Genomic DNA, 24,515 nt, shown 5'->3' on the forward strand with positions numbered 1-24,515 from the left:
AAACAAACAGGAGCCAGTTCAGCCTGAAAGGAGCTGAATTTCCACCTGCTTCAGCCAATACACCCAGTCAAAACTCCACTGAAGTGAAAAGGAGTATTTCTATTGATTGCACGCGGCTCTGGAGCAGATTTGTATTTGGTATGTGACTTCACTTGCCAAAACCACCAATCTGGTAGCACCCAGGAACATCAGCTTCACATAAAGAAAAACAACAGAAATTTGTCCTGTTTGTGGATAGAAGCAGATAGTTCATTAAGTGCCTTTACATGGAAACACCCCAGTTGACCATATTCTTTTACTTTGAACATAGTATATTCATTAAAACTGCAGATCAGCTCCATCCTTTATTACACATGTTCAGATTTTTCAGTATTTGCCAGTGCTTCCTCCTAAACAAATAAAAAAAAATCACAGACAAAAGTCACATATTATTTAAGGGTTTCTATTTATAACAAGGGCAGATGGCATAAAGCTGAATAACAAGCTAAATTAAAGGCATCCCTTCTGCATTATTTGTAAGCACAGAAAGAATAATCTTGACATTTTTAAAGACCACATAATTTCAATCACAAAATACAGATTTCTTTTCCTGTTCAGCAGGGGGATAAAAACTATATCTGTAAATGTGAATCCTGAGGTGTATTAATTCTGTTTCAGTCTCTCTGTGTGACTTAGAACGTATTCAGTGGAAATGAGGCAGTCACTGGTAATGCATTTCCTTCTAAAGAAACTGGAGTTAATCAAGTATTTGATATATTTAAGTATAAGGGCTTATCACAGTGTCTAGCCTATGACTCAGCTAGGAACCGGTCTCTTGGGAGTGACCCCTTCATGTGCTGTGCTGTAAGGAACCACATACAGTAGGGCTGCAAAATTTCATGAATTTCATGAATATGGTAAAGCAGCAGCTGCCAGCGCTCCTGCCCACAGCCCCAGCAAGGTGGCAGCTGCCAGCACTCCCCGCCTGCTGCCCCGGTGAGGCAGCGGCTGCCCACACTCCTGCCTGGGGCCCCGGGGAAGCAGTGGACGTCGGTGCTCCTGCTCAGAGCCCCGGGGAAGTGGTGGCTGCAGGCACTTACTGCCCTGGAGCTCTGGGAAGCGGCAACCACCAGTGCTCCCCACCCTGGAACCCACTAAGCAGCCGCTCGCAAATAACTGAATTCGCGAATGTTAAGTTCGCAAATGTGGGGAACTTGCATAGTTCTGTGGGAGCAGGCCCAAGGCTTCCAACTCTTTGCATCTGCATTGTGACACAGGACCTGCAGCATGTCTGTGGCTTGTGGGGCTTTGGCTGTGCGACTGTAAGATTGCAGTGTCAATGCTCAGGTTGGAGCCCAGGCTCTGATACCCTCCACCTCACAAGATTTTATAGCCCAAACTCCAACCAGATCTCAATGGCTACACTGCAATTTTTAAGCCCTGTAGCCCAAGCCCCGCAAACTTGAATCAGCTGACCTGGGTGGGGAGACTCAATGCCCAGACAAGGTGAGGGGAGTATTGCAGTGTAGACATATCCCAAGACTCTGAAATGGGATTTTTGGCATCAATGAACACTGTCTCACTCTGTGGTTACCTGCAGTGAATCAGCGACTGTTTATAACAACACAGTCAGCCGTTTTAGAACAATGTAACCACTTATTAATCACCCAGCATATAGAATTTCTCCTTTATCAGCTCAGCTATGCTGCTGACAAAGTAGAGATGGGATAGAGTCAAGGCTCCAGTCATTCCATGCCCTTCTCCACCCGTTTTGAGATAGGATGGAGTACCCTGCTTGCAGTGCCAACGCACTCCTACATGCCAGAATCCACAGTCTGGGTTACCTGTGTCAGGGAAGTTCTTCCTCTCTCTTACGCTCCTGACTAGGGATGCATTAACCAATAATCTTGCACTTCCTGTTTATACAGCAACCAGAAAAAATAAACTGTGTAAGGCTCAAAGTTACGTATGTGTTTAACTTGAAGTACATGAGCAGTACCACCATGAAGTACATGAGTTTGTTGACTCAGAGCCTAAATAAATAGCAGAAAAAGAAGTGGGTCTTGAAATTATGGGCAGGAGAGACGTTGAGCTTGTCTACACAAACGTAGTTCGTGGCTAGGTGAGCTGGCAATGTACTATGCACTACCTAGCCACATACCAACTGTCCACGTGGATTAAGTGGAGGCACTTGAATAGTTCATTAACACACTCTGAACTTGTCCTCTTTGAAATGGGACTAGAACATAGTCCATTGCCAAACTTTTTATATATGTCAAAAGGATCCACATGGACAGTTAGAGCTAGTGCAGAATAGATTCTCGCCCTAGCTTGTCTCTAACTAATTGTTCATGAAGACAATCCCTCAGTGCATGTATGACTGAAGCTGTGTCTACACGTGCACGCTACTTCGAAGTAGCGGCACTAACTTCGAAATAGCGCCTGTCACGGCTACACGCGTCGGGCGCTATTTCGAAGTTAACTTCGACGTTAGGCAGCAAGACGTCGAAGTCGCTAACCTCATGAGGGGATCGGAATAGTGCCCTACTTCGACGTTCAACGTCGAAGTAGGGACCGTGTAGACGATCCGCGTCCCGCAACGTCGAAATTGTGGGGTCCTCCATGGCAGCCATCAGCTGGGGGGTTGAGAGACGCTGTCTCTCCAGCCCCTGCGGGGCTCTATGGTCACTGTGTGCAGCAGCCCTTAGCCCAGGGCTTCTGGCTGCTGCTGCTGCAGCGGGGGATTCATGCTGCATGCACAGGGTCTGCAACTCGTTGTCGGCTCTGTGTATCTTGTGCTGTTTAGTGCAAGTGTGTCTGGGAGGGGCCCTTTAAGGGAGCGGCTGGCTGTTGAGTCCACCCTGTGACCCTGTCTGCAGCTGTGCCTGGCACCCTTATTTCGATGTGTGCTACTGTGGCGTGCAGACGTTCCCTCGCAGCGCCTATTTCGATGTGGTGCTGAGCAACGTCGATGTTGAACATCGACGTTGCCAGCCCTGGAGGACGTGTAGATGTTATTCATCGAAATAGCCTATTTCGATGTCGCCACATCGAAATAGGCTACTTCGATGTAGGCTTCATGTGTAGACGTAGCCTGAGAGATGCATATGTAAATGACTCATAGGATTAGAAGTCAAGGATAAAGAACCCGTGGTTGCCAAATGAAATTAATTGGTAGCAGGTTTAAAACTAACAAAAGGAAGTTTTTCTTCACCCAGTACACGGTAGGCCTGTTGAACTCCTTGCCAGAGGATGTTGTGAAGGCCAAGACTTTAACAGGGATCAAAAAAGAACTAAATGAATCCACAGAGGTTAGGTCTATCAATACACATTAGCCAGGATGGGTAAGAGTGGTGTCCCTGGCCTCTGTTTGTCAGAGGCTGGAAACGGATGTCAGGAAATGGATTGCTTTCATGATTACCGGATCTGGTCACTCCCTCTGGGGCATCAGGCATTGGCCTCTGTTGGAAGACAGGAAGGATACTGAGCTAGATGGACCTTCGATCTGACTTAGTATGGCTGTTTTTATGTTCTTATGTTCTTATGATTATTGGAAGGAAAAAAGACAACTATATTTTAGAAGCTCCTTTTGTTACAATGCATAAATTACTACTTTAAAATGCAGGCAAAGTACTGAACTAAAACACAAAGTGCTAAATGTACATTTGAGAAAGAATTTAGCACTCATAGAAGCTCCTAGGTTGACAGCACTGCATGATGTTGTCCTCTCTTTTAGTTATGGCTCAGGCAAGGTGTATTTCCTCTCCAATAATTACTGTCCATCTCAAAAGCGAGCACCAGCAGTGCCAAACATGGTTATGGGTTTTTTGAACATGGACACTTTTCAGAGAATTGGCCTAATGCTGTTCCCATTAGCATCAATGGCAAAACAGCAACATTAGCTCAATGACAAGCAGTTTTGCAAATCCACCAAAGGCAGGTTAAAAACAACAAGCCAAACTTTCTAGATTCCTTACCCCAGTCCTTTGGCAACATGCACAAATAATTTAAAGAACCTGTTAGTTAGTTTAGGCATCATCCGAGATGCTAATCTTAAAGACTATGTGGTGCTCATTCAATTATGTCCCTTGACCTTTCTTTCTGAATGTTGAAGAGAAAGAACCCATTCAATGCCAACATCACAACCACAAGCAGCACAAGCACTTACAATTCATGAATCCAAACCAACAGGGCTCTGAGCAATCACAAGAACAGAACAAAAATATTACCAAATGCCTTTCTCTGCAGTGCCTGAAAGACAATTTTACTAACACTCAGCAGGCGATGACCAAGTCTTTTGCTTGATCACGGTATGCTGCTGTGTGAAAGACTATGGGAGCTGAATAAGAGGCATTTACTGCTGTGCTGTAGGATCTGGATTTACTTAAAATTTGGGATATGAAAGCCCTTTCTTTTTACCCATACACATTTTATTGAATTCTCACTGGCATTTCTATTCAAGTGACTCAGTGTATGAATTCATGGATACCTTTGTAAAGGAGCATGAAACTATCTGCATTTAGTTCTGTTTCCCTTTTAATGTTTGTATTCCATTTGATAGTTTCAGGATTAAAAGCAAACTAAGATATATATTATGTCATGCATATAGTCTGTTATTCTAAAACCAGCCATATTCCAAAAGGCGCAAATCCTGATCCTGCAAGCAAAGCCCAGAAGAGTCCTGCACACAATACTGGGAAGGCTTCAAGGGAACAAAATCCTTGCTCTCTGGCACAGAGAGGCTGCAACTTGCCAAGAATTAGAATAGTTATTGTGACCATTTTCACCTCACTCCCCATTAAAGACTTGTGTTGCCAGTGGCTCTGCACATAGCATTTTTCCTTGTTCACCTGCTTTACTCCCTTACATAATGAGACATGAACCCTTGTGTGGAGAGCTTCTCTGTGGCACATAAATGATTACAGTTCTTCTGCATGGTATTTCCATTGCTTTGTCCCCCCGGTAGGCATCAGCACCATATTTTTCCAATTGCTTTCAGCCTTAATGCTCCAGATTAGCCAGGTACAGGATAAGGATTTAAAAACGTTACCCTCTCCTTAAAAAGACGGAATGTTCATTGATTCATTGATTTTAAGGCTAGAAAAGACAATTTTGATAAGCCACTCTGACTTGTATTACGCAAGCTTTAGAACAGTGGTGGGCAATAATTTTTGGTGGGGGGGGCACTCCAAAGTTTTGGTAAGTGGTCAAGGCTTACACTTTTCTATTACCAGGGTGTGGGGTCTGGGATCTGCCTTGATCTGTCTGTGAGGCTTGGAAACAAGCCAGTTGGAGCGGAGAAAATGCACTGAACTGCCCTGCTCTTAGGACAGTCCCTCAGCTCCCATTGGCCAGTTTTGAGCTCCCCCTCCCCCCCAGCAAGATTTCTCAGCTCCTAATGGCCAGCCAATGGGGATGGGAGAGGCATGAAACAAACCAATGGGAGCTGAGAGGTTTTGCTTGGGGAGGCACTGAAGCTCTTCCCACACCCCAGCACAGAAGCCAGCTCAAGCTGGATTAAAAGGCTTGGCAGGCCAGATTCAGTGTGTGGGCTGCATCATGCTCTTCTCTACTTTAGAACCACACACAGTAGCTTCTGCATCAAACTCATCAACTCTGGTTGACTTGCAGCGTATATTTTAGACAGATATCTGATCTTGATGCAAAGACATCATATGGTAGAGAGACTACCACATCCCTAGGTAAGTTGTTCCAGCGGTTAGTTACTACCACTATAAAAGTGTGTTTCTTATTTCTTGTCTGAATTTATCTAACTTCAGTATCCAGGCACTTTTTCTGCAACTCAGAAGAGATGGTTACTATAACAAAAATATTCTCTCCAAGGATGTACATGTAGAAAGTGATCCAGTCATCTCTTACCCTGATCTTGAATAAATCTTTTAATATTTATTTGCCTATATAATCACCACCACGTCTTGAGAAGCATGTAAGAATATCCTCAGAAAGCTTCCAGATATATGGCAGCACATATCACCCATCTTTTTGAAAATGAAACAACAGTTACATATTTCACGGTAACTGTGGGTCTTTGAGATGTATTGTCCACATGGGTTCCATTCTTGATGCACAGACACCTCATGCACTCTGCATGAGACACTTTCAGCCAGCAGTGTGCAGTGGATCCATGCCTGGGGCCTGAGTGTCCTTACAGCAATCCATCAGGGGAAGAGCACAGCCAACTGGCCCTCAGATCCTTTGCTGACACAGTATCCAGGTGCTCTCAGAGGAAGGCAAGGAGACCAGTTGCGGAATACAAAGAGAGAACACAAAGAACAATAGTTACTGTAAAGTTAGTAACCAGTCCTTCTTCAAATGACTGTCCATATGTCTTCCACTCTTGATGACTCAAAAGAGATGCCTTTACATAAGAAGCTGGGGCTCAGAGTCTACTTAAACAGAGACTGCAAAACACATCAGTCGAAAACCAGCACAAAATCTAGAGGCCAGTTCCAAAGAAAAAAAATGTTGTAAATGTATGTACTGAACCTTGAGCGGCTGCTTCACAAATTTCAGCAATGGGAACAAAGCTGCAGAAGCTGCGAGAGCTCTGACACAGTGGGCTCTTTTCTGGAAAGAGGATTCTATTCTAGCTAAATGGTTAGACAATCTCAAACCCATCTGGACTGTCTTTGGGATGTCTCTTCATTCTTTTAGCAAAAGCAAGAAACAACTTTAGTGAGACCCTAAAGAGTTTAGTTCTATTGAGTTAAAAAGATGACTCTAGGGACATGTAATATGTGAAGCCTGAACCCGCTTCCCCTTTGGAAGAATAAGGCTTAGTGTGGGTGGTAAATATTTCATTTGGTTCAGGTGAAACTCTGAGAGGACTTTGGGCAAAATCTTTGTTGCTACAGGTGGAGAAAATGGAACGATGTTGCAAATTTCGCCCATTTAATAATTAGGACTTCCTGAGGTATTTGAACTGCCATGTTGTCTGCTTGGGTGGTCAGGGGACTGCAACCACCCTTTCAGAAAACCAATGATAGTGAAGTCCAGCCTACTAAGTCACACATGACCATGCAGCCTAACATTCCTAGACAGCTCTTTACTGCTGGCAGTACATGGGGCTAACTGATTTATGAGGTTTGAGAATAAGACAAACCTTGAGGATAAATATGCTCCTACGAAGTTAGTTAGTTAGCTAGTTAGTTAGTTTGTTTTGCATCAGCAGGAATGAGGATTTCTCTTTGTTAACCTGAAGCTCAGGAGTGATGAAGAACTGGCGTGCCAATGCATGCTGCATGTGACTTGCTGAGGAGAGCTTTCCCAAATAAAACAATCATCAAGAAACAAACTAGAATGCCTTGTTTCCTGAAATATACTGCTAGGGCAGCCAGACCTTCCGTGAAAACTTGTGGGGCTGATGACAATGCTCTTGACAGGGATTGTGTAGTCCCCTCTGCACATCTTGAAAATCGCATTAGCTCCTTTGAGCAGGACACTGATAAATGGAAATACGCATCCTGGAAGTGGAGAGCTGCAAGCCAGTCTTGAGGGTATCAGATAGGGATTACAGAGGCCAGGCTCACCATTCTGAACTTGAACTGGTGAACAGTGGTGTTGAGTTCTCCGATGTTCAGAACAGGGCACCATCCTTCTATTATCTTTGGAAAATAAAGGAAATAAAACCCTTTCACAATGAACAGACAGGAACTTCTTCCATTGCTTGGTGAGAGAGGAGGGATTCAACCTCTTGCTGCAACAGTCTCTAAAGAGGATAGTCCCAGAAAGGGGATGGGAAACCTATGTGGTAGGTAGGAATTGCTTGAAACTGAATTGAATAGCCTGCTTCAGTGTTTCTGAGGACCCATTGGTCAGTGATAAGGATGTTCCAAGGCTCCCCCAAAATAAATCAACAGATCTCCTAATGGGGTTCCCAACAATTTTCAACACAACCATCAAACTCTCTTGAAGCTGGTGTCTCCCTCATTGAAGTCACAGGAGCAGAACAAAAGGCCTTATCCAATGAAACTTCTGTTTCTCTTTAGGCAATTTGGAGGGTCATTAGCACAGCTGATTGTCAAGGTGTTCTTCAAGAGCAAGGGCATCCACATCAGGGCAAACTTTTAAGAAGCAGGGTACAGAATCCAAAATGTGAGTGCTATAGTTAGATTTCAGCAACCAGTTATCAATTATAAACTGCTCAAGCACTATAAACTTAACATGGAGTTGATGGCCGCATCTACATTAGCAAGTCCTTTCAGAAAATCAGGCCCTCTTTTGAAAGAATACACAGAGAGTCCAAACACAAAATGCTCTCTTTTGACCTGAAATAAAAAGAATGCATCTCTTATTTTGTAACAGCAACGAAGGGTCCTGTGGCACCTTATAGACTAACAGAAAAGTTCTGAGCATGAGCTTTCGTGAGCACAGACTCACTTCATCAGATGCTGGTCTTGGAAATTTCTGATTTCCAAGAACAGCATCTGATGAAGTGAGTCTGTGCTCACGAAACCTCATGCGTAAAACTTTTCTGTTAGTCTATAAGGTGCCACAGGACCCTTCGTTGCTGTTACAGATCCAGACTAACACAGCTACCCCTCTGATACTCTCTTATTTTGGAAGCTCTCTTCTGCTCCCAGCTCAGGAAGAGCTCCTCCTTTAGAAAGCTTCTTTCTAAAAAAAACACGTGTAGATGCTCAGAGGTGCTTTTTTCAAAAAAGCAGTCCTCATGGCACTGGGTTTTTTGATTCCTGGCCCATCCTCTCGAAAGTGCAGGGCCTGTGTGGATGCTCTCTATCAAAAGCGTGGATTGACCTTTTCATCTGCTTTTTTGTGTGTGGACGCGCTCATTTGAAAGAAGATCTTCCAGAAGATCTCTTCTGGAAGAACATCTTTCGCAAGATCGTCGTAGTGTAGACACGGCCACAAAGGCTGTTTCTACATGTGCCACCTTCCTCCGAGAGTGGCATGCTAATAAACAGCCCAAAATATGCTAATGAGGCACAGATGCAAATTCTCATCTCCTCATTAGCATAAGGTCACATGATGTGAAGTCCGGAAGACGTTCTTCCAGACTCCAAAACAACGGGTAGAAGCGCGACCCCTGGGGGCGGGTCTTCCAGAAGGAAGCCCTCCTTCCGGAGGCCCCTTCTTCCCAAAAATTTTCAGGAACAAGGGGACTCTGGAAGAAGGACTTCCTTCTGGAAGACCCCCAGGGGCTGCGCTTCTACATGTTGTTTTGGAGTCCAGGAGACTGTCTTCCAGACTCCAAATCATGTGAACTTATGCTAATGAGCTGCTGGGAATTTGCATCCATACCTCATTAGCATATTTTGGGCTGTTTATTAGCATGTATAGAAACAGCCAAAGTGTGCTCTTAGCTATTCTGGTCTGTCTTGCCACACAAGTAAACTTACCTGTGTGACAGATGGCCTCCTACTTACAAAATCACAATAATATTCAGGTTGTTTCCAGTCTCAAAGGACCAGTCGCTTAGCCCATGTCAATTATACCTTAGTGCTCATGCCAAAGATAATATTTACAGGTAATCCTATAATAACTATCTAATGATTTATTAATTAGGAAAAGGAATAAAGGAGCCATTTACAAGATTAGAGCAAGTAATCATATACAAACCCAAAGAGTTCCAATTTTAATTTCCCCAAAACTCTTAGAAGCCTCTATAATAAGCAAGCTCTAGTATGCTTTAGGAGGGCTGTCCCTGGCAAGGTCTGGGGATTGTTTGCTTACGCTTAGTAATCCTTGTCCCTTGGAGTCCAAGCAGCATAAAAGACACCATTGCTCCTTTTTAGGACTTCTTGTTCCCTTCCACCTTCTGCTTGGAGTTGCAAATTTGCTGATGGGAGGAATTCCCTTGCATGTTTCAACACCAGAGGAACTATTTGTGGAACATCACAGGACAAAAGATTTTGATGATTGCTTCCCCCTTCACTCCCTCTCCCTTTGATATCATCACTTTGGAAAACAATAAAGGGGACAGCAGCAGGGCTGAAACAGTTAAACCACCCACTGGGGTAAACTTTTGTGCCAAAGATGTTGGTACCAAGAGTAACAAATTGGAGAAGGTGCCAATGAGGTCAATACTGAAAGAGTTGGTACACTAGGAGGCAGTACAAACTCGGTGTCAAAGGCAGCTTGTGACTGAGGTTTAGACAGTACTGAAGCATGGGGTTGGTGTCTCAATGGGTGCCAGAGGGTCTTAGGCCAGGCCTTGAGCTTAGTTAAAGTGGGAAGAGGAAGTGATTTTTTCCTTTGGTTGGTCCTGGAGATGGAAACTTGAAACTGGCTGCAAAGAAAGACTTACTGGAAAGAGCATCCAAGGAATGCTTTTGTGAGGAAGCAGGAGCGGGGAGATTAGAACTAAAATCTAATTAAATTACTAACCTAACCATGAATAACAGTGCAGGAGTGACTATATACTAACAAACTCATTTTAATGAACACAGGTGCAAGAAACAGTGAGATGACTCTTTTAGCTCTGTCTTGCTACCATGCTGGTGTAAAAAGGAACTAAGGGCCAGTTAGCTCTGCTCTACCCTTTGAGTCCTGTAACCACAGACAAATTCTGTAAGTCTTAGATAATTAAGTGATTACTTTGACTTATAAAAATAGGTTCTGATTTTTATTTTTGAAAATCTTATTTACACACAGACCCCCATATGCTGCTGGAGCTACAGTGTAAAAGAGCACCATATTAAATAAAAAAGCATAAAAGGGCATCATATGTTAAACCAGGGTTTTCACCAAAATGTGTGTGTTTATTAATATATTGACATGTTGTTTTAAGTGAGTACATCATAGCACTCTCTTAACATTTCATTTTCAATTTTTAAATTACATAAGGAGCCAAGCCTCCAAGTTCCTGGGTGCCAAAAATAGTTCAAATTATACTTGGTCTGACTCAGCAGCTCATGGAAATTCACAAATACTGTTTATTGGAAAATGCACCTTTATTTCTAAATAGCTTAGCAATATGCTGGTCCTATGGGTTCTGACCATGTTCTAAAAGGTTAACCCAGCAAGCAGCAATATCTTCAAGGGTACAGATAACATAAGCAGTAAGTTTTGTCAGGCATATAGACTAATTTGGCAGAGCTCTATTTTTGCCAGCTGGAAATGAAAGGCAACTCAGGATGTATAAAGATGTCTTTAATAGCACAGGTTTATCCTGTAACTTCATCTGCCCACACGATGAAGTCAGTGAGGTTATTGGGTACTTTGCCTAACCAAACGCAGCTCTGAAACACTGGACACAAATGTTGCAGTGTAACCTCTCAAAAGTGCTCTCCGGGAGAGTGGTATGAGCAAGAATCAGAATGGCCAACACTGACTGACCTCAGTACTACTGCCAATCCAAGAAGTGAAATGCTAGGGAGAGGGAATATTTAGTACTGCTGCAAAAGCCCATAGCCTAAGCTGTCTCACAGTGACCATCAGAAAGACCAATATTTGGTAGGTACTTCTCTGGGGTCCATCTCAGCTGTGTATTTTGGTGTCACACAGTGTTTTAAGTAGTGCATCAATGCTATAATGTTGTGTTCTTTTTCTGTAGAGGTTTCAATTAAATAAGTACTATTTATAATAATTTCTATTTATTATTTGTGTTCTGGTAACACCTGGAATGTGCTAAGCATTGTTATTGCCTGGAAAGATGCACAATTTAAGAAGATCAGCCAATACGTTGGAACTCTGTATTTCAATTCTGACAGAGCATCATACCTAAATAGATCAGTATCTAGATAGAAGTACACTAAGGTGATGCTAGAGATCTTTGTTCTAGTAAGGAGGTGAAATAATTAATTACTACAGATGAGATTTTTCAAAGATGCCATTTTCAAAGGAATCTAATGGAGTTTCAGTGGGATTTGGATGCCTATCTTCCTAAGGCTTCTTTGAATATCCCAGCTCCCAGCAGTAATATCCTTATTTAATTGGTAAAAAACTATAGAAAAAATCCTTTGCAGGAATAAAGGCCAAAGGGCAGGTGAAGGAGAGAACATGATATGAACATGAACATCTGCGGCTGATGTATGGGCTTTGCGTTGAGGTCATAAAAAAAAGAAGTTCAGAAAAAACTCGAAAGCAATGAAGATGAAGTAGCCTCCTTGAAAAGCTGACAGTGATTGTGCATTCTACAGGGGAACAGTTCAGAAGCAATGGTTATCTCTCCCCTGTGCCTGGTGCAGACAAATGTTCCACTGTAAAGAGCTTCCTGGGAGCCATTTTACAATTTCTCTTTACCAGTCTCTCTCTGTGTTTTTATTTTTTCACTTTGTCCTGTTGTCATTCAAAACTGTCCAGTTGGTCTATGTACTGCTTTCACATAGATATGCTACTTACTCCCTCATGCGTTCCAACTTGGTCACAGCCATGGTGTTGTTGATTGCTCTTGATCCCTGGGGCACTGCTGGAGCCACGCTGGTAACAGTTCCAGAACCTACAAATCAATGCACAGACACTCAACCTTATTCACCTTTATCTCATCAGTACTGCTGCAGAGTCAAGGCAATATTCAAGGACAATCAGAAAATAGAAGATAATTCACCTTTGTCGCATGGTATTGCCGTATTAATTAAAGATTAATTAGATTATTGAATGCACATTGAGACAACTCAGTTCAGAGGGATAAGCAGATGTACAGTTTACACTAATTGTCGTTCAACCACTGTGTTACATAACAAGGACTTTCACATGGGGAAAAAACTGGGACAGAGAAACTACTAAACAAAAATAAATTAATATTGTTCTCTGTTTCATTCACTTTGCCTGTAGTTATTTATAGGAACAAGATCCTTCTTCTGACAGCCCAGTTCCTCCTTTGGCTTGATTGTACAGTAAGGTTTCAATATTATGCTTACAGTGTCAGAATTCTGCTATCCTGGGTGAAGGATTTCTGCAATATTCACCATTTATCTACTGCACAAGCTGTTGTGAGCTCTCCGGGGATTTTATCAGTGCAGCTGAAAGAACTGTTGTCAGAATAAGACAACTTACATCCCTTTTAGAAATGGCTAAGAGACCACACTGTGCAGGAGGGTAGGAGGAAGGTTGCCTGGTGGTTGTTACGGCAATGCAGGGCATAATATCTTCTGGGGCATGAAGGAAAATGCGGGGCTGCAGGTCATGGTACACATTAATGAAATACAGCCAGCATCCCCCTGACAGTGTCTGACATGCAGAACTTAACCCAGATACCTCTTGGGGCTGCTAGAGCTGCAGGCTGTTCAACCCTCCAAATAATGTCTCTCCCTTGATGGGGTACGTTAGAGGACCTCTTAATTTCTCCTTCAGCCATGAATGGCCAGTCACACTTTAACCCTAGGTCAAGCTTAGAGCTGTGCATTCTATATAGTGAAGCATGACAATGAAGCAAATTTGTCCCACAGAGTCAAAATCTGCTGAGACCGCTATGGCTCTCCCTGTATCTGGACAGAGGAAATTCGCAGGATAGCAACAGCCTGGGTTTCAGCTGGTCTTTCAGATCATGTCTACACAAACAGAGTGTAGCAAGGTGGGAGTGAATCTACCCACGCTAATCTGCCATGGTCTGACTATTCACTTGCACCCTGCTGATGCATATGACAGTTTTGATCTAGTTCTCTTTGACGCGCTAGTACATTAGCAGACTGTTAAACAGCAGAATACACATGAACAATTAGACAATGGTGGGCTAGAGTCACAGGCCAGCTTGCCAGGAACTAAACCGTAGTGTAGACAAGTCCTCAGACTTTGATAGGAGATGGAAATAGCAGCCAAAGGATTAATATTTCTATATGATCTGTGAAACTGAGCAGTTTTAGATAACTACTATGCAATTGCAACCAAGATAATGGGTGGAGGCAATTAATTACACAACACTCAGACTTTAACATCCAGTCCTTCTTTGCTTTCACTTCAGTTCCAACATTACACTACTAGTCATTATACTCACAAGCTACTAACACTACTACCATTTTACCATTGAACGATGGGATTACAAGTATTCAGATGGCACCCAGCCTCGTTCCTTGCTGTTTTTGAGATAGTGGGCATTAAAATCAGGGGTTGTGGGAGTAAGAAAAGTGGAATCAGCCAAATATAAGTGAGATTACATCTCACAGGCCTCCAGCTTTAGAAAATGTCACCTACTTTTCACTGAAAGCTAAGACAATAATTGGTGAAGGTGAAATACAGACTATCAAAGGACATTTATCAGATAGGTGAGGCTGCATCCAGTAGTTCATGTGATTTGTCTGGTGCATAAATATTATTGTGTAAGCAAGGTTTTGTTTTGTGTTTACAGTTAAATTGGTAAGATATGACTTGCTCAGTTCTGGTCAACAATTTGCAACTCCTCAGCTAAAAACATAATTCTGAGTGTCTATGCTTGTAGAAGTCCAATTGCAGAGCAAAACTACATAAACGCTGTTTTACTAATTTGGTCAGGCATGATGCAAGTACTCTGCGTATGTGTGCAGGGGTAAATAGAGAGAGACATTTGTGAAAGCTGATCCAAATAAACTAAAGTTGTGAATGTAAAGGATATTTGATACACTGGATTAAACCTCATGAGGACACTAACTGAGAATTAAAGTGACCTTAAATCAGTTTAGTGTAATTCAACGCCAAACTGAATTAAACCAAACTGAATTAAAGTTATTTTACTTGTGAACGGGAGTCCGCATGGGGGCTTAATGCAGTTTACCTAATCCACTTTTAAGTCACACTTTTAGTTGATGCAGATGAACCTTCCTCAATGTTACTGTTTAGAGAAGCTTCTTATCATTCAATCCCTTGAAGTAAGAGTTTGCCTATATTTAAAAGGCTTCAGCGGTGCAAGATACAACCGTGCTGCTGTTGCACTTCAGTGAAGAGGCTTCTTATGCTGATGGAAGGGGTTCTCTCATCTGTGTAGCTAATCTACATCTCAGAGAGGTGGTAGTGATGTTGATGGGAAAAGCTGATCTGCCCCACACAGCACTTTCTACACTGGGAGCTTAGGTTACTATGAGCAACATAGCTATACAGACATGAGCTGCTAGTGCAGACCAAGCCTAGGAAATGTTGGAGGGGACAGTTCTTTGCAGGTACCACACAAAACAACACTGATGAATTGATAGCTAGCACTGTTCACTCTCAGTCAGTATTGTACCACTGCCCCAATGTGATGCTTCATGTCTCTCTGCTGTTGCTGCCTTTCCAATATGATATAAAACTGACGTCCTAACCATTTGTGGCTTAAATGGAGACATGAATGGCACCACTTTTCAGACAAAGTATTATTAAACCTGTCATCCTGAAAAATTCTTGCTAATAGTAATATTGCAGGATAGATCATTGTGGTAATAAGCTAATATATTCTCCTTATAGTAGTGCACTTGTACATTTATTGCTCCAATACTTTTGCACCTTCTGTGCTGACACATTACTAATGACATCCTTCTTAACTGTCAGAGAACTCAAGCTAAAAAATCCCATTCTTACTTTGCCTTCTCTCCATGGTGGCAAGTGTCCAAACAAAACTTGGTCTTAAAACACAAACCAATATCTTCCCCTCCATTAAACATTATCTTATGGGCATTGTATAACTGATGAAAGGGCGTAAAGCTCGGCTATCCTGGGAAGTGGCTGTTATTATAAAACATGGGATTCTAGTTAAGGCTGGTGAAGCGCTTTTGCCCGGTTGCCACAACAATCCTTCTGGATCTTTCTATGGGTGTTTGGTAACCCTGGCTTAAAAGAAAGCATTTATTTCATAAAAAGTGTTTTTCTTCTGTAATTAATCAACGATTAATACAATATTTTGCAAGTAGTGCAGTACAGTTTATTCACGACTTGTGAGCATATTCTGCAAGAAAAAAATAAAAAATTCTCTAATTCTGGGCACAATATTTTAAAATTGTTCAGTTTTTATTTGTCATATCTATGTGGAAGCTTTCAACGTGGCACAGAGGCTGCATGGAGGTGGAAGATCAGTACACAGCTATCTCCTGGGACATGGACTAAGTAATGAGGTTCCAGCCAACCCTGACATAGTTCAAGGAGCAGGACTGCCCCCAGAAAAACATAGGGTCCTGCCTTTCCATGGTAGGCGCACCAGGTGTAGGCGGGAAGGCTCATCAAGGAAGGATCCAAGTGTGGAGTGGCCTTATGTTGGGGGGAAATCTAGGTGTGGTTTGAGAGGGTTCTGTGCGGAGCAATCTGGGTGAGGCACCTTGTGGGGGGATTTGGATGCACAGGGGCTTGTTGGAGAGTTTTGGGTTCATCGGTAATGAGACACCACAGGAGGGTCCAGGTGAAGACAGTTGGAGCTCAGTGCAAGGAGCCTGAGTTCAGTGGGACTAAAGCTCAGCAGAGGGGTCTGGGTATGAAGGAAGTAATGATGGGGTTCAGCAGCTGGAAGAGTGGGGCTCAGTGGAGTATGAATGCAGTTGCATGTGGCTGGGACTCAGTACAGTGGGGATATGGGTGCAAGTGGCTCGTCAGGGTGGTCCAGGTGCAGAAGGAGTGGGATTTGTCAGTGGAGGGCTCTTCCATTTGCTTCCCCATCAAAAAGTCATTTTTCTGTAGGGAAGCAAAGAAATCTGTGGGATACATAAATTCAGCATATGCGCAGAGGCACACAATTCCCCCAGGAGTAATCTACCCATAAACCAACATTAAATAAATAGCATCTCTTTCAGATAATCTCTCTATAAAAAATTTTGAGTCTGTCTGTAGGTGCTCTTTGCTGTCCTGGTAGATTCTGCTAATCACAAAATCTAAATCAGTTCCCAGCATTTCTGTGCATGTCACAGCACTTTAGAATGGCTCTTTAATTTCACATGGCTCTTGCAAATTTAACGAAACTCATGCCAAATCTGTAAATGCATGCTATGTGCAAGTTACCATGTGACCATGTCAGCTGGGCATTCTGCTTTGCCAAAGTTATACGGCATCTGGGACCTCAGTCAAAAGAACAGAATTCACCGAATAAAAATGGTGGGGAGAGAAAGGGAGGTGATGGCTCTCATATCGAATTACCATACAAATTTTGTTAGCTGCCATGTGTGGGGAAATGGGGATTGCCAGTTAATCAAATGTGCCAGTTACTTGATCTTGGGCTGCTGGTTCTGTTACCACCAGCCCCCACAAAACTCCCAGCTGCTGGCTGCCCATCCGCTCGAACTGTTGGCTCCGACCCTGCTGGCCCTGGCTGGGCTCCTGGTTGCTGGACTACTGCCCTATTCAGGCTGCTGGCAGATGCTGGTTAACTGAGATTTCTGGATATTAAGATGCCAGATAACAAGGCTTGTACAGTATTAAGTTAATTACATGCATTAAAAGATAAAAATATTTACTCAGATATGAATAATTGCCAGCATATTTGTGGACACTTTTAACAAGTATTATACTTTGTATCTGGTCAGAACATCAGAGATCTCACTGAAGTAAATATTAATTTTCTGTTTTATTTCCAAACATGGGTGAATTCAAAAGGACAATTTTAATTGTCTTTTCTATCATGATAACATGTGCTAATATCTATGCCATATCTGCAGAATTGTAGTAAAGAAAAGTATAAAATAAATTTTTTTGATGTTATAAAATAAAACAAACTACAACATTTTGTCTTAGTTTTTGGCTGGACATGCCCCCACTTATCTTATTTTTAAGCACTATTAGCATCAGACCAAACAGCTACACTGCACTTTTCATCTGAAGAATGTGAAGTTCTTTACAAAGTTGTCTTGCTACCTGCATTTTACAGACACAGAAAGTGAAAGACAAAGATACAGTGACTTGTCCAAGGTCTCATTGCAAGTCACTGGCAGAGCTGGGAATAGAACATTAGCCTCTAAACAACCAGGCTACATCTACACTGAAATGTTATTCTGAAATAAACCATTCTGGAATAGCTATTCCAATATAGCTTAGTTGAAAATAACACAGCGACACCCAGAATGTATTTCAAAATAGCACTTAGCCATTTCAAAATAACACGTCTGAACACAGAGGCTACATCTACTCTACAAAGATCTTTCAAAAGAAGCCCTTCTGGAAGATCTGTAAAGAGTAAAATTGCAAGGCACATAGAAGAGCACGAATTGTTGGGCAAAAGTCAGCATGGTTTCTGCAGAGGGAAGTCGTGTCTGTCTAATCTATTAGAATTCTTTGAAGGGGTTAATAAACATGCGGACAAGGGGCACCCAGTGGACATAATATACCTAGATTTCCAGAAAGCCTTTGACACGGTCCACACCAAAGGCTTTTATGTAAATTAGGTGGTCATGGGATAGGAGGAAAGGTCCTTTCATGGATCGGGAATTGGTTAAAAGACAGAAAACAAAGGGTTGGAATAAATGGTAAATTTTCACAATGGAGGGGGGTAACTAGTGGTGTTCCCCAGGGCTCAGTCCTGGGACCGATCCTGTTCAACTTGTTCATCAATGATCTAGAAAATGAGGTAAGCAGTGAGGTGGCCAAGTTTGCAGATGACACCAAGTTGTTCAGGACAGTCAAAAGCAAAAGGGATTGTGAAGAACTACAAAAAGATCTCAGCAAACTGAGTGATTGGGCAGCAAAATGGCAAATGAAATTTAATGTGGGTAAGTGTAAGGTAATGCATGTTGGAAAAAATAACCCAAATTACACGTACTACATGATGGGGTCAAATTTAGCTACGACAGATCAGGAAAGGGTTCTTGGAGTTATAGTGGATAGTTCTCTGAAGACATCCACGCAGTGTGCAGCGGCAGTTAGTAAGGCAAATAGGATGTTAGGAATTATTAAAAAAGGGATCGATAATAAGACAAAAGATATCATACTTCCCCTATATAAAACTATGGTACGCCCACATCTCGAGTACTGCGTGCAGATGTGGTCTCCTCACCTCAAAAAAGATATATTGGCATTAGAAAAGGTTCAGAAAAGGGCGACTAAGATGATTAGGGGCTTGGAAAGGGTCCCATATGGGGAGAGGCTAGAGAGACTGGGACTTTTCAGTTTGGAAAAAAGGCGATTGAGGGGCGATATGATAGAGGTATATAAAATCATGAATGGTGTGGAGAAAGTGAATATAGAAAAATTATTTACCTTTTCCCACAATACAAGAACTAGGGGACACCAAATGAAATTGATGGGTAGTAGGTTCAAAACTAATAAAAGGAAATTTTTCTTCACACAGCGCACAGTCAACCTGTGGAACTCCTTGCCCGAGGAGGCTGTGAAGGCCAGGACTCTATTAGGGTTTAAAAAAGAGCTTGATAAATTTTTGCAGGTTAGGTCCATAAATGGCTATTAGCCAGGGATAAAGTATGGTGCCCTAGCCTTCAGTACAAGGGCAGGAGATGGATGGCAGGAGATAAATCACTTGATCATTGTCTTCTGTTCTCCTTCTCTGGGGCACCTGGCATTGGCCACCGTCGGCAGATGGGATGCTGGGCTTGATGGACCTTTGGTCTGACCCAGTATGGCCATTCTTATGTTCTTATGTTCTTATGTTCTTATCTTTTCCAAAAGAACTTTTGAAAGAGAGCATCCACACACAAAAAAGTGGATCAAAAGAATAATCTGCTCTTTCAAAACACAGTGTCCACACAGTCCCTGCTTTTTTGAAAGAATGGGTCCTGGGTTCAAAGAATCAGGCCCCACAAGGACTACTCTTTCAAAAGAAGGGCCCTGTGGAGCATCTACACGTCTTCTTTTGAAACGGGGCACTCTTCCTGAAATGAGAAAGGACGAAGCGCGCTTTCAAAAGGAGCAACGCGTTCTTTCAATTTACTTTTGAAAGAAAGCTTTGTGCATGCAGTTGCTCTGTGGGATCTTTCAAAAGAGCCTCCTTCTTTGGAAAAATCTTTTGAAAAAACTTGCTCGTGTAGACTTAGCCAGAGTGCATATTTTGAAATATTGCCATTGGACACCTTTATGGCTTGTTTCAAAATAGCACTGTTCCGTACCTTATAAGCTCCTATTTTGAAATAGTATTGTGAAATAGATACCATTCATCTTGCAATGAAGTTTATGAAATTCAAAATAACACACCCACTAGTTTAAGTTTATTTTTAAATAGTCTGTATGTAGTGTAGATGCTTGCAAAGTTATTTCAAAATTATGGCTGTTATCCCAAAATAACTTCGCTGTGTGACCATAGCCTCAGATATCAATTTTATTCCCTCAGCCACATTGAGATCACTGATCAGAGAGGAGGAATGGAAGAAAATATCCAATCACATCATGTGCTGAAGCTCATAAATACTATTTCCTGAAACATGTTATTTTTCTTGCCTTTTCTTTTTCTTGCAGGCACAAATACACCAATGCAGTATTTTTCATCTGGGCAACGTGACACAATATTTCTCTTTGTGAACTCCTTCTCTTGTGATAAATTGCTAATTAGCTTTGGTAGACTCAGAACTGGTCCTTTCAAAAATACTTGTTAGAGCAGGGTTTTATCCTCAAGTGGCAAAATCTTTACTCTAGGAAAATGACATCAATAAAGACACTTCAACTAGACCTTTTAATGCTTAACAACATCCACTGTGTGACTGAACTCCATGGGCACTCTCCTTCTGGCCTAAGTGAAAACAATCTGCTCTTCTACATGTGATAGCTTTAAATGTTTTTTTCTTTGGAGGTGAGAGTCCTCTGATATCCAGTTTTCAAAATCTTTTCCTAGTTACACCACAAGTATATGCTTCAGTTTTCTACTATCCATAATGCTTTACGGCCATTTCTCAGACTGCCATAGCAAAACAATGTCATCTTTACACGTGATTGCTTTAGGTGCTTCATGGAGCTGCTGACGGAGGCAATTTTAGAGAACAGCACTTTTATGAAATCAACTTAAAACAGTTAGATTGAAAAGAGAGTGAGTCCAATGCAGACCATACAGACTGCAATGGACGTTAGTAAATATTATTATTAGTTCTGGAGAAGAGACATAATCTCACCTAGAGAGCTGTTGTTCAGGAAGTTCTCCAAATACTGGACCATTGCCTCAACATCACTGTCCTGGTCAGGGAAGAGTGAGACAGAACATTAGAATTAGAACAATATGAATGTTAAACATTCTACATCAAGTTTCAGAGGGGTAGCTGTGTTAGCCTGTAGCTTCACACATAACAAACAGTCCTGTAGCACCTTAAAGACTAACACATTTATTAGGTAAATGAGCTTTTTGTTAATACCCACTTCAGATTATTGGAGGAAACAATTAGAATCCAGGGTTTATAAAGCCGGGGAGAAGGACAAGGGATGAGGAAAAAAAGAGGGTTGCCTGCCATTTAATTTGCTTCATCTAATGGCCCTAGAAATGACAGGTAACCCTTTTCTTACTCCTTTTCTCCCACCGACACACTCTCCCTGATGTATAAACATGGAAGGGCTCTTCTAGCATAGAGGCCATCCTGGGCAAATGCACAGATAACAACTGCCTATTCAAAGGCATGCATTAGGAACCTAATGGAGCACTTCTTGAATGGAGGACACCAGACAATCTGCCAGCACCCAGAGTCTACCAAATCTGGTTTACTGACATATTAAAAAATACTGTATGCATTGCTATATGGAAAACAACAAAGTCAAGTTTGTTGCTGTATCTCAGATATGTGATGTCAATTCTCACTGGCGTAACTCAGCACTACTCTGATGAAGCCAACAGAGCTATACCAATTTACACCACCTGATGATCTGACTCTCTAGTCTAAGCAGACATTCCAAAGAGGAAGCTAATGTATTGAATTAATTAGATTTGCATAACCAAATCATTGAAAACAAGTCTTATATTAGCATTAAAACCAAAAGGAAGCATCAAAACCAAAACTATCAATTGAAATGGAGTGTGTTTGTTATCACCTCAGCTAAACTAAAACCAACATGAAACTTTCACTAAAAATTTTTTGCTGATGATTTCTAAAGAAAGTTTTAAGATTCCCCTGTTATTTGTCCTTGTTAACTTATGCATTAGAAAATCAGTGTTCCTTGGACAAATATATGTGTCAGACCATCAGGGATCCAGAAGTCTGGAAAAGTAATGGACAAATTCATTAAAGGTTAAATCTTCCCACTCCCTTGTACGAAACCTGGCTTTAGCCACAAGAATTAGGAGAGGTTTGGGACACTGAGTCCATCCCAATGACAGCTAAGATGCACAGTTTCTCCACATACTCTACTTCCTTAGGTGAAATGGAGTTGTACCCCACACACGTAATCACTGATCATACCAGTACACCTATGAAGCACTATGCAACTGCTGCTACCATATAAAGGTAAACCTCTTACAGAGTGAAGGCTCTACAGGGTTTCACAGGTAATACAATACAGGTTGAACCTCTCTAGTCCAACAATCTCTTGTCCAGTAACATACATAATCTGGCATGATTTTACCCTGCTGGATGTCCACTTATGGGTGTGACCAAGTTTCCCATGGTTCCATAAATTTTGTTTCCAGACACCAGTCCTGGCTCTCAGAGTTCTGTGCTGTTATTTAGCTGTAATTTATGCTAAATGTCTTCTAAAAGCCCAGTAAGCAGTGGAAGTGCTGGTACTGCTGTTAGACAATATTGACTTTCCATGGTCCAGCAAATTCTGTTGTTCAGCTCCAGGCAAGTCCCAAGGGTGCCGGACTAGAGAGGTTCAAACTGTACGGTGCATTTTAAAACACACATTCAAACTCTTCACGTTGATTTTATTTTTCCACGTTATTTCAAGGAAGGAAAGGCACGAATGATACATCAAAAGGGCTTTTCTCATTTAGGGTCCAATCTCTCTCCCACAGAAGTCAATTGGAGTTTTACATAAGAACATAAGAATGGCCATACTGGGTCAGACCAAAGGTCCATCCAGCCCACTATCCCGTCTGCCGACAGTGGCCAATGCCAGGTGCCCCAGAGAAGGAGAACAGAAGACAATGATCAAGTGATTTATCTCCTGCCATCCATCTCCTGCCCTTGTACTGAAGGCTAGGGCACCATACTTTATCCCTGGCTAATAGCCATTTATGGACCTAACCTGCAAAAATTTATCGAGCTCTTTTTTAAACCCTAATAGAGTCCTGGCCTTCACAGACTCCTCCGGCAAGGAGTTCCACAGGTTGACTGTGCGCTGTGTGAAGAAAAATTTCCTTTTATTAGTTTTGAACCTACTACACATCAATTTCATTTGGTGTCCCCTAGTTCTTGTATTATGGGAAAAGGTAAATAATTTTTCTATATTCACTTTCTCCACACCATTCATAATTCTATATACCTCTATCATATCGCCCCTCAATCACCTCTTTTCCAGACTGAAAAGTCCCAGTCTCTCTAGCCTCTCCCCATATGGGACCCATTCCAAACCCCTAATCATCTTAGTCGCCCTTTTCTGAACCTTTTCTAATGCCAATATATCTTTTTTGAGGTGAGGAGACCACATCTGCACACAGAACTCAAGATGTGGGCGTACCATAGTTTTATATAGGGGAAGTATGATATCTTTTGTCTTATTATCTATCCCTTTTTTAATAATTCCTAACATCCTATTTGCTTTACTAACTGCCGCTGCACACTGCGTGGATGTCTTCAGAGAACTATCCACTATAACTCCAAGATCCCTTTCCTGATCTGTCGTAGCTAAATTTGACCCCATCATGTTGTACGTGTAATTTGGGTTATTTTTTCCAATGTGCATTACCTTACACTTACCCACATTAAATTTCATTTGCCATTTTGCTGCCCAATCACTCAGTTTGCTGAGATCTTTTTGTAGTTCTTCACAATCCCTTTTGGTTTTGACTGTCCTGAACAACTTGGTGTCATCTGCAAACTTGGCCACCTCACTGCTTACCTCATTTTCTAGATCATTGATGAACAAGTTGAACAGGATCGGTCCCAGGACTGACCCCTGGGGAACACCACTAGTTACCCTCCTCCATTGTGAAAATTTACCATTTATTCCCACCCTTTGTTTTCTGTCTTTTAACCAATTCCCGATCCATGAAAGGATCTCTCCTCCTATCCCATGACTGCCTAATTTACATAAAAGCCTTTGGTGTGGGACCGTGTCAAAGGCTTTCTGGAAATCTAGGTATATTATGTCCACTGGGTGCCCCTTGTCCACATGTTTATTAACCCCTTCAAAGAATTCTAATAGATTAGTTAGACACAACTTCCCTCTGCAGAAACCATGCTGACTTTTGCCCAACAATTCGTGCTCTTCTACGTGCCTTGCAATTTTATTCTTTACTATTGTTTCTACTAATTTGCCTGGTACTAATGTTAGACTTATTGGTCTATAATTGCCAGGGTCTCCTCTGGAGCCTTTTTTAAATATTGGCGTTATATTGGCCGTCTTCCAGTCATTGGGTACCGAAGCGGATTTAAAGGATAGGTTACAAACCACTGTTAATAACTCCGCAATTTCACATTTGAGTTCTTTCAGAACCCTTGGGTGAATACCGTCTGGTCCTGGAGACTTGTTACTATTCAGCTTATCAATTAACTCCAAAACCTCCTCTAATGTCACTTCAATCTGGGAGAGTTCCTCAGATTTGTCACCTAAAAAGGCTGGCTCAGATTTAGGAACCTCTGTAACATCCTCAGCCGTGAAGACTGAAG

General features: G+C 42.0%; 1 protein-coding gene across 2 annotated transcripts in view; it reads right to left on the reverse strand.

The window, feature by feature from the left end:
- The window catches only part of NEK11 (NIMA related kinase 11), a 186,205-nt gene that overhangs the window by 16,983 nt on the left and 144,707 nt on the right, over positions 1-24,515 (reverse strand). For both annotated transcript variants that reach the window (XM_074986116.1, XM_074986115.1), the window contains exons 14-15: positions 20,874-20,934; positions 12,304-12,400 (exon numbers count right to left, since the gene is read on the reverse strand). In XM_074986116.1, coding sequence (XP_074842217.1) covers positions 12,304-12,400; positions 20,874-20,934 — 158 coding nt within the window. The remainder of the gene's footprint in view (positions 1-12,303; positions 12,401-20,873; positions 20,935-24,515) is intronic.

This window comes from Carettochelys insculpta, chromosome 2 (genome assembly GCF_033958435.1).
Source record: "Carettochelys insculpta isolate YL-2023 chromosome 2, ASM3395843v1, whole genome shotgun sequence".
Taxonomy (NCBI): Eukaryota; Metazoa; Chordata; order Testudines; family Carettochelyidae; genus Carettochelys; species Carettochelys insculpta.